Source organism: Marmota monax, unplaced genomic scaffold, assembly GCF_021218885.2.
Source record: "Marmota monax isolate L192 unplaced genomic scaffold, Marmota_monax_Labrador192_F-V1.1 WCK01_AAM20220418_F8-fsc00102, whole genome shotgun sequence".
In the NCBI taxonomy this organism is placed as follows: domain Eukaryota; kingdom Metazoa; phylum Chordata; class Mammalia; order Rodentia; family Sciuridae; genus Marmota; species Marmota monax.
The window spans coordinates 6,378,474-6,387,500 of record NW_026692494.1 but is presented as its reverse complement, the minus strand read 5'-3'; the positions used below and the strand labels follow the sequence as shown (position 1 = coordinate 6,387,500).

At 62.9% G+C, this 9,027-nt stretch overlaps 1 protein-coding gene across 2 annotated transcripts; it reads left to right on the top strand.

Moving 5' to 3' along the window:
* Positions 1-103: 103 nt before the first annotated feature.
* Positions 104-6,512, top strand: Wdr18 (WD repeat domain 18). 2 transcript variants are annotated; one of them, XM_046443663.2, is made up of 10 exons: positions 104-342; positions 1,300-1,410; positions 3,608-3,741; positions 3,838-3,979; positions 4,432-4,575; positions 4,677-4,741; positions 4,827-4,951; positions 5,082-5,248; positions 6,066-6,134; positions 6,213-6,512. In XM_046443663.2, the coding sequence occupies exons 1-10, from the start codon at positions 133-135 to the stop codon at positions 6,342-6,344; spliced, it is 1,299 nt and encodes a 432-aa protein (XP_046299619.1). In that variant the 5' UTR covers positions 104-132; the 3' UTR covers positions 6,345-6,512. The 2 variants fall into 2 exon arrangements, with proteins under 2 accessions (XP_046299619.1, XP_046299618.1); XM_046443662.2 differs by having other exon boundaries at positions 1,271-1,410.
* The last annotated feature ends 2,515 nt before the right edge of the window (positions 6,513-9,027 follow it).

The following is a 9,027-nucleotide window of genomic DNA, read 5'->3' as shown; positions in this document are numbered from 1 at the left end:
CTGAGGCATGTACGCCTGCGCGGGTCCGCCAACCCCGCCCAAGAGCGAGTAGGTGCCGCTCTAGCTTGCGAGTCGCCAGGGTCCGCGTCTCGCTGGGGATGACACACTTCCGGGACGTGGCGGCTGGGGAAGATGGCGGCGCCCATGGAGGTAGCCGTGTGTACGGACTCGGCGGCGCAGCTGTGGAGCTGTGTCGTGTGGGAGCTGCACTCGGGCGCCAACCTGCTCACCTACCGCGGCGGCCAGGCTGGGCCCCGCGGCCTGGCGCTGCTCAATGGCGAGTACCTCCTGGCGGCTCAGCTGGGCAAGAATTACATCAGCGCCTGGGAGCTGCAGCGGAAGGTGCGAAACGCGGGCTCGGGACACGGGGTGGCGCGTGGGGCTTCGAGAGGGAGCGGGGACGCGAAGGAGTCCCACGCGCCCAGAGTCCTAGAGGGGAACGGGGTGGGGGTGTCGAGTTAGACCGCCTGCGCGGGCGGTGGGCGCCTGAGGGCACTCTGCGCATGCGTGGGAGCCGAGGTCGGGTCCTGGATAGCTGGCCTTGCACGTGCTTAGCTTGTGGGGGAGGTTTCTTGCTCGCATGCGCGAGCTCGGGAGCGCTAAATTTGATTAAAGGGGGGTGAATAGGGTCCTTTGTATCTTGTGATTTTGCAGAAGGATGCAGAGGGTCCGAGATCTCTGGGAGCCCCCTGGAAGGATAGCCCCAGAGACTCAGGCATTCATCCCCCAAAGACACCTTCAATATCAGAGCCTTTCCTACCGTTTCTTCTCCATTAGTAGCCCCAGAATGCAGCCCCCAAATCTGCTTGCCACCCCGTGGACTTGCTGAGATCACTCTGGGCGACCGCTACTCCATGTTACCTGGTTCAGAGTCACAGTAGGGTGAGCTGGATTGGAGTGCAGGCCTACTGGCTGTTGGGCTCTGGATCCAGGGTCCTCACAGACCTTGTTGCTTTGCTGCTCTTCTCCTCTCCAGAGAAAGCACGGTCACCCTTATACCCCAGGAGCTACCTTGCTGGACAGTGCATTCAGTCCAGCTCTGTGCCCGGGTCATTTTTCTAGTTTGTATTTCATTTATTTAGAGACAGGGTCTCACTGAGTTGCTTTTACTGAGGCTGGCTTTGAACTCTTGATTCTCCTGCCTCAGCCTCCTGAGTTGCTGGGATGACAGGCCTTGCCACAGCGCCCGGCCCTGCTTCTCTTTCTAGCACTCTGAATTTACCAGTTGCCTGGGTGTCCCCTCCACTCACCCTCCCCTACCTCTCACCAGATGCTCAGGGTTCTATCGTGTGTCCCCAGGACCAGCTCCAGCAAAAGATCATGTGCCCTGGACCTGTCACCTGTCTGACCACATCACCCAATGGCCTCTATGTCCTGGCAGGAATTGCAGAAAGCATCTACTTATGGGAGGTGAGAAAGCACCCAGAGTGCCCAGGGGGAGCAGTTGGCGACTGCTCTGGGGTCTCAACCCTGCTCTGCCTTCCTCGGTTCCCTTGAGGTTCTTGAGTCCCCAGAGAGCCTTGCCTTTAAATGTCTTTATTCTGCCTGAGTCCTCCTCGGTAGATCACAGTGCAGTCTAGGCGGGGGACACTGTAGACTTTCGGGGCCATCCCCACATTGGCAGAGCATCTCTTCCAAGCAGCGGACTTCGTCTGACTCTAAGTTATAAAGGGGTCAGGGTTCAGCCTCTCTTTTTCTTATCTTTGGGAAAATCAGGTGATGGCCCCTCAGGCCCTCGCGCACCATCCAGTCCCTGCCACACTCATCCGTTTCTGCCAAGGGCCTGCATTTTGAACTTCATGTTTAGGCCAAGTGCTCAGCTCTGGCCTGGCAGGGAAGTGGCCCTAGACAACCTGTAACAGTGGGCACGGCTTGGTGACGTGCCACTGGAGCTTAACCTACAGAGTCAGGCCTCAGCTGGCTTTGGCCCAGAGTCTGTTAGGTGCTGTCACCTGTTCAGGGTGGTGAGCACCCACTTGGAGCTGGAGATGCAGGCAGTACAGGGTTCCAGGCCCAAGACCTGCATCTCTCCCCTCCCTGATCTTGTCCCCTCCTCCCAGAGGTGCTGGGGACATCCCGTCACCCTGGAACTTCACCCTCAGCCCGAGATGCTGAGAAGTTGCTGAGGCAGAGAGGGAGACATGGCACGGGCTCCAGGTTGTCTGCCCTGCTGGCCCGCAGCCCAGGGTGGGCTGCATGCGGGCAGAAGTTTAGTGGTCCTTCCCCCTGGGGAGGCACCAGAGGCTCCCTTCTTGCTGAGGGTAGAGAGTGGTGGTCTGACGGCCCGTGGGTGAGGGTGAGGGTAGGTGAGGAGAGACTGCAAGCCCTAGAGCAGGTTGTGGGTCAGTGGCTGGTCTGTAGCAGCTCCGAGTCCTGGGCCTTCCCTTCATGCTGCTGGCTCCCAGGGACTGGATCTCCCAGGAGACACAGTGTGGCCCCATCTGCCCAGCTCCGTGAGAGCTGCCCTTGTCCAGGTCTGAGCTGGATGGTGCAAACAACATCACTTAGTCCTTCTCTGCTCTGGGACAGCCCTGGGTGCAGGTGGGGAAACAGAGGCCAGAGGAGGGCCTGGCTTGCTAGGTGGGGGCTTGCTGTGTGAGCCTCCTGAGGATGCCCTAGAAAGCACCATGGACAGGCAGCTTCAGACGACAGAAAATTGCCCTCCCAGCCCTGAAGCCAAGAAGTCCAGGCTGCAGGTGTGCAGGTTGGGCAGGGCCTGGATGCCTACAGTAGGGTCCTTCCTGCTGCCTTCAGATCTGGGGCGCCATGCCCCTGCTGTGGCTGCATGCTGTCATCTCTGCCGTCACCCCATCTCCTGTCCTCATGAGGATGACAGCTGCCGGACTGAGGGCCCATCCTGCTGCACTGTGCCCTCCTCTCAACTGACCACTTCTGCAGAGGCCCCCTCCTCCTCCTTCCTTCTCTGCAGTGCTGGGGATTGAGTCCAGGGCCTCATGGTGCTAGGCAAGCTCTGTACCTCTGGGCTGCACCCAGTTTGACCCTATTTCTGAATAAGGTCCCATTTACAGGTCCTGGGGAGGGGGTCAGGGCTGGAACATACTTGGGCAGGGCACATTTCAGCTTAGCCCCTCTCGGGTGCCATGCAAGTGGGCGCGTCTCTGCCACCAGCTGCCCCCACTTCCTCTGCTTGAGATGGGCCTTCTGCATGCCCAGCTGCGGATTTCCAAAGAGATTTCCACTGTGGCCAAGTCCCGAGCGGCCAAGTCCCCAGCCAGCCCTGCCTCAGGGAGCCCCGCGGCAGCCCCATGCCCTCCCTAGGGTTGGCCACCAGTCCGGGGCGAAAGCAGAGGAGGTGCCCCTCTTGGTGGCAGGAGATGTGTCCCCCTTTCCTTTTGTCGTGCAGATGGGGACAAGGGGGGCACTGGCAGGACAGCCAGCAGTGTGCCATCCATGAAGCTCAGTCGGGGGTGGAGCGGGGCCTTCCTTTGCCCAGGACTACAAAGCTGCCCACCCTGTCCCTGGGGGTTTGCTCTGGCCCCAGGACGGGTGGATAGGACTCCTGTGGTGTGCCCCTGGCATCCTGCAGCCAGGGGGTGGGACCAGTAGCCCAGCTTCCTCCTGACCTGGGTGCCCTGTTCACTCCCAGGTCTCCACCGGGAACCTCTTGGTCATCCTGAACCGCCACTACCAGGATCTCTCGTGCCTCAAGTTCACTGGTGACAGCAGCCACTTCCTCTCTGGGGGCAGGGACTGCCTGGTGCTGACCTGGAGCCTCTGCAGGTAGCATGCCCACCCAGGGGCCCAGGCAGGGCTGGTAGGACGGGGAGTACGGGTATTCCAAGTGCTGGGGCGACTCCAGGGGCCTCCCGCCCCCAGTGTGCTGCAGGTGGACCCCTCCAGAATCCCTGCGCCCCGGCACGTCTGGTCTCAGCACACGCTCCCCATCACAGACCTGCACTGCGGCTTTGGGGGCCCCCTGGCCCGGGTGGCCACTGCCTCGCTGGACCAGACAGTGAAGGTAGAGCCCCCCGCTGGCCTGTGCTCCGCGGCTCACAGACTGGGTTCCTGGTGGCTTGAGCAAGCCATCTCCTCCCCCAGCCGTCAGTGCCAGACAGCTTGTAATCTCCTGGTGCTTTAAGCCCCAAGGACATCCAGCAAGGGTGGACAGCCCAGCCTGTCTCCTGGAAATTCCCACTCGGCCCGCCGTGCCTGGCCAAGGCCCTGGGCCAGGCCTGTGCAGGTTTGAGGGCATCGCTGCCCTTGAGACTTCACTGGTGGGGGCAGGGATTCTTCTGCAGGAGAACAAGCTCCATGCCAGGGAAGACCGAGTCTCCTGGACCCTGACAGCTCCCACTGAATAGGACCCCAGGGCCAAGGTGTCCAGGTTGAGGACCACCAACCCCTGACCTTCCCAGAGCCCCCACCCAGAGCCCTGTGCCCACACCTCCCACCCCCCACTGCCCCTCCCAGCTGTGGGAGATCTCTTCTGGCGAGTTGCTGCTGTCCGTCCTGTTTGATGTGGGCATCATGGCTGTGACCATGGACCTGGCCGAACACCACGTGTTCTGTGGTGGCAGTGATGGCTCCATATTCCAAGTGGACCTCTGTGCTCGGGTGAGTGGGTGGCAGGAGAGTGGGCAGCTCTGTTGGGGCTGGGGGCTGCGGGCAGCAGCTGGTGGCTCCCTGGTGCTCACAACCTGTCTTGGCCTCCACAGCCCACAGAGAGGGAGAGGAGCTTCCAGCCAGAGCAGGACCCTGGGAAGGTCTTCAGAGGGCACAGGTGGGGACAGGGAGGGGGCTGAGGCACGGCCTGGACCAAGGGTTTCCACTGGTCTTTCTTAACCCTGTTTGGGTCCATCTCCTAGGAACCAGGTGACCTGCCTGTCGGTGTCCACTGACGGCAGTGTGCTGCTCTCAGGCTCCCATGATGAGACAGTGCGTCTCTGGGACGTTCAGAGCAAGCAGTGCATCCGGACCATGGCCCTCAGAGGTGGGTGGCCGCAGGAATCCACACAAGGAACGGGCACAGCATGAGGGCCAGTGGCCTCCTGGGCCTGCGGGCCTGGCCAGCCCCGGCTTCAGGCCCTGGGTTTGTGGGGCTGACTGTTGGTGTCCCCCAGGCCCTGTGACCAACGCCTCCATCCTGCTGGCGCCAGTGGGCATGCTGAGTTCCGACTTCAAGCCCAGCCTGCCGCTGCCCCGATTCAACAAGCACCTACTGGGCGCCGAGCATGGGGACGAGCCTCAGGGAGGGGGCCTCCCCGTGCGCCTAGGCCGCCACCAGCAGGTAGGCCCCCCACCTGCTCGGCAGGGTGCCTCTGCACCTTTTCCTGGGGGTTCTCACAGGCCCACACCCTCAGCATCCCCTCCCGGCTGGAAGGTCAGTGCCTCTCGGCGTCTCCCTAAAACACCGCCAGCTGACTGGCCACCGGTGGCATTAGGGGGCCAGGCAGCCTGGGTCCAGGAAATGCCAGAACTTCTAGGGTGGCTGCAGGCCTTGCGTGTAGGGGTGTCCTGCCAACACCTGACCCCGCAGTGCTCTGACCCTCCACAGCCATCTCCGGTGGGCAGTGGTGTTTCCAGATGGTTCTGTGAGGGTCCCCGCTAAGGCCCCAGGTGGTGTCACGACCCTCGAACCCCTGCCTGGCATCCACGTGACCGTCTTGGGCCTGGCCACACTGGGCCTGCTGCATTCACTGCTGCAGGCCTCTGGTTCACGGCCCATGGCCAGGCCTGGCCATTGTGGCTGCCACTGGACAGCTTTATGGGTGGAGCTGACCCTGCAGGCTGGCTGGCCCCCCTCCTGGGCAGCAACTTGATCCCACTCCAGGTCCAGAGCCTTATGCCCTGCCCAGGTACCACCTCTGCACTGTGCCTGTCTCCATTCCTGCTGCTGTCCCCAGGACGCTCCCAGGCAGTCTTGGACAGTGACACATGGGAAAGAGCACCTGGCCTCCTAGCGGCCACCTGGCCTCTGAGCCGCGGTCTCCTGTCTTGTCACTGGCTGGCAAGGGCACTACCTGTCCGAGCTGTGGGCAGCATTCCAGGTGATGTGGCCTGGCAGTGTGGCACGGCCCGGGGTCACGGGTGCCCCTGTGTTGCAGGGATCAGAGCCCAGCTACCTGGACCGCTTGGAGCAACTGCACAAGGTCATGTGCAGCACCATGGAGAAGGTGGGCGGGGCGGGGCCGGGGCTCCCCAGGGTGGGGGGTGCTGATCCTCTTCGCCCTCTGACCCCCGCCCCTCCCTAGAACGTGCTAGGCGGCCAGGACCAGCTGCGCGTGCGCGTGACGGAGCTGGAGGACCAAGTGCGCAACCTGCGCAAGATCAACCGCGATCTCTTCGACTTCTCCACGCGCATCATCACGCGGCCAGCCAAGTGAGGGCTGCGCTGCGAGAAGCCTCCGGCGACCAGCGCCCTCAAGGGCCGGGCTCACGTGCTTGGGCCAGTTTTGTGTTTCGTTTGGATTTTTTACTGGGTTTTGGTCCACTGGTATGGGTCGTGTCCCACGGTGCTGTTCTGTTTTTAACAAAAGATTATCTAAAAGCCACTTTCTGCTGCCATGTGTCCCTGCCAGACCCAGTGGCCAAACTGGGCCCTCCAGACCCAATGCCGCGGTAGGGGGACTGTGGTCAGCGGGTTCCAGGCTAAGTCTCCTCTGGCCTGGAGGTGGCCAGCCCCATGCAGCAGGCAGGCAGGTGTGGAGGCCCAGGGGTTGCAGAAGGAGACAACAGCTCAGTCAGCGGGGGGGGGCGTCTCTGCTAGCCATGGGGACATTGGGGCAGGGCCAGCTGCCAGGGGTAAGGGTGCCCCCAGGGCAGAGGAAACTATGTCCAGCCCTGGAGGGCAGGGGCCCAACCAGTTGCTTGACCCCTTCTGGGACATGGGGATGGCCATGGTGGGGTGGGCTCAGGCTCAACACTGGCTGCTCTGTCCCAACACAGTGGTGGGCACCAGGACCAGCCCCCATGGCTGCTTCATCTTGGGAGATGACATGGTCGCCTTAAGGGCCTCACCCAAGTCCCCTGCCTGGTGAAGGCATGCTGTGGACGGGCTCTTCAGAAAGGGGAAAGACTGCTCCCACCTGGGAGGGCAGCGGTGTGGGGACCATTCTAGGCCAGGTCCCTAGCGGGATACGCTCTGGCCACCTGACCGTGCTGGCCAGCATCAGGGCTGAAGGAGGCCACTCTCCCCACCCCACTGTCCTAGGAATGCTGCCAGCCGCCAGCCAGTCCCTGGCGCCCAGCCCAGATGCACCAGGAACTTTCCAGAAGGCTTCCCTAACTGACACCTCTGTTTAATGGTCCAGGAAACCAATGTGACAGCTGGTGCCGTCATGCCCTGGCCACGCCAGCGCAGTGCAGCTGACCTCTTTAGGGCTCTCCTCGCGGCTGGCAGACTGGCCTGGTCCCTCTCCTGCTACCCCCACCTGCCCCATCCTGCACGTGCTGTGTGGGGCCCTCAAGCCACTCGCCCCCCAGGAACCCCAAGGGGCAGGCCCTGTGCAGGCCAGCCTCTGCCCAGCCGGGCTCCTGCAGCGCCCAGGCCTGTCTACCTTGAGCTGAGCCTGGAGGGTTGCAGTATTGGGCTGGCAGCCCCACGGCTCCGAGGTCTCTGGCGGTGCTCCCTGACACCCACGCCCACCCCTGGCCGCCACCTTTCAGCTGCTCACCACACCCCTTTGCAGGGGTGAGGCTGGGAGGCCTGGAGCCACAGGGTGGGGCTGAGGGAGCTAAGGTCCCTGGGAGTCAGAGCTCTCCCCCGCAGCCCCCCCAGGGTTCCTGGGGCCAGAGGGCCCCAGCCAGCATCTGGAAGTCCTGGTGTGGCCACCCCACCCGTGACTGGGGACAAGGGTGGGCCGGTGGAGGCAGGCCTGTGAGGGCAGCTGTAGATGGAGGCCATCCCAACTAGACGCCACTGCCTCTGGCAGCAGGAGCCCAGGGAGATCCTGGCGTTGAGAGCAGAGGCTGTGCCTGGTGGCTTTCGTGCCCACACTGTCCTTGGCTGCCCTCCTGCAGCCACTGGACTGAAGGAACGCTGCCTTCTGCACACCATAGGCTGGGGTGGGGGTCCAGGCAGCAAGAGGTGGGGCCCAGCTGACCCATGAAATGGCAGCTGACCTCATAAACCACACCGGGCTCTGGTTCAGCTCCCTCATCTGCAGAAGGGGTGTCCCTGGCCGACCTCGGGGAGCCCTCCAGGGCCAGGCTGATGTGTGAGGTCAGGTGTGGGGCAGGGCGCTCTCCACAGCATCCTCGGACACACCCTCCTCTGCTGCGTCCCCTCCCTGCCCAGTCCTGGTCAACTGCTGGCAGCTGGGGACCCCCTACCCAGATGCTCTCCTGCACCCCCTTCAGGTCTGCGTTCTCAGGTTGGGTGAGAGCCAGATGACGGAGACCTGCCCCGGGTGACGACAGCAGGATCAGGGATCCACAGGGCCCCCGTAGACCCTTGGCACAGGCATGGGAGGCAGGCCCACGAAGGAAGAGGCCACTCTCTGGGAGGACTCTGGTCGGGGGCTGAGCCCAGAGTGGCCGAGTGGTGCTCGACCGCTGAGCCACACCCAGCTCTGGTGGTTTTGTATTTTGAGGCAGGGTCTCCCTCTGCTGCTGAGGCCAGCCTTGAACTTGCAACCCTCCTGCTGCAGCCTCCCAGGGCTGGGATGACAGGCCTGGCTTCCGTGCCTGGCTGGCTCAAGGCTCTTCATGGAGACCAGGGAGCTGTCACTTCCCTCCCTGCGGCATGGCTGTCATCCAAACCCACGTGACCCCATGCAGCTGGTGGGAATATGAGGCGGGGCATCTATCTGCAAGACAGCCTGTGGCTCCTGAAGAACAGGGGCAGGTCATGAGGCCAGCAGCAGGGTCCTGAACCCCCGTGCCCACAGCCAGGCCAGCCACCCGGCCGAGATGGGGACACCATGGCACAGGTGGCCCCGTGCCCAACAAGCACACACACACAAGTCGTGAAGAGGAAGGGTGCCCTGACCCCCACTGCACAGTGCTGTGCTGCAGGGTCACCCCCAGGAGGTCCCTGGAGTCTCAGCCACACAGACAGGAAGCAGC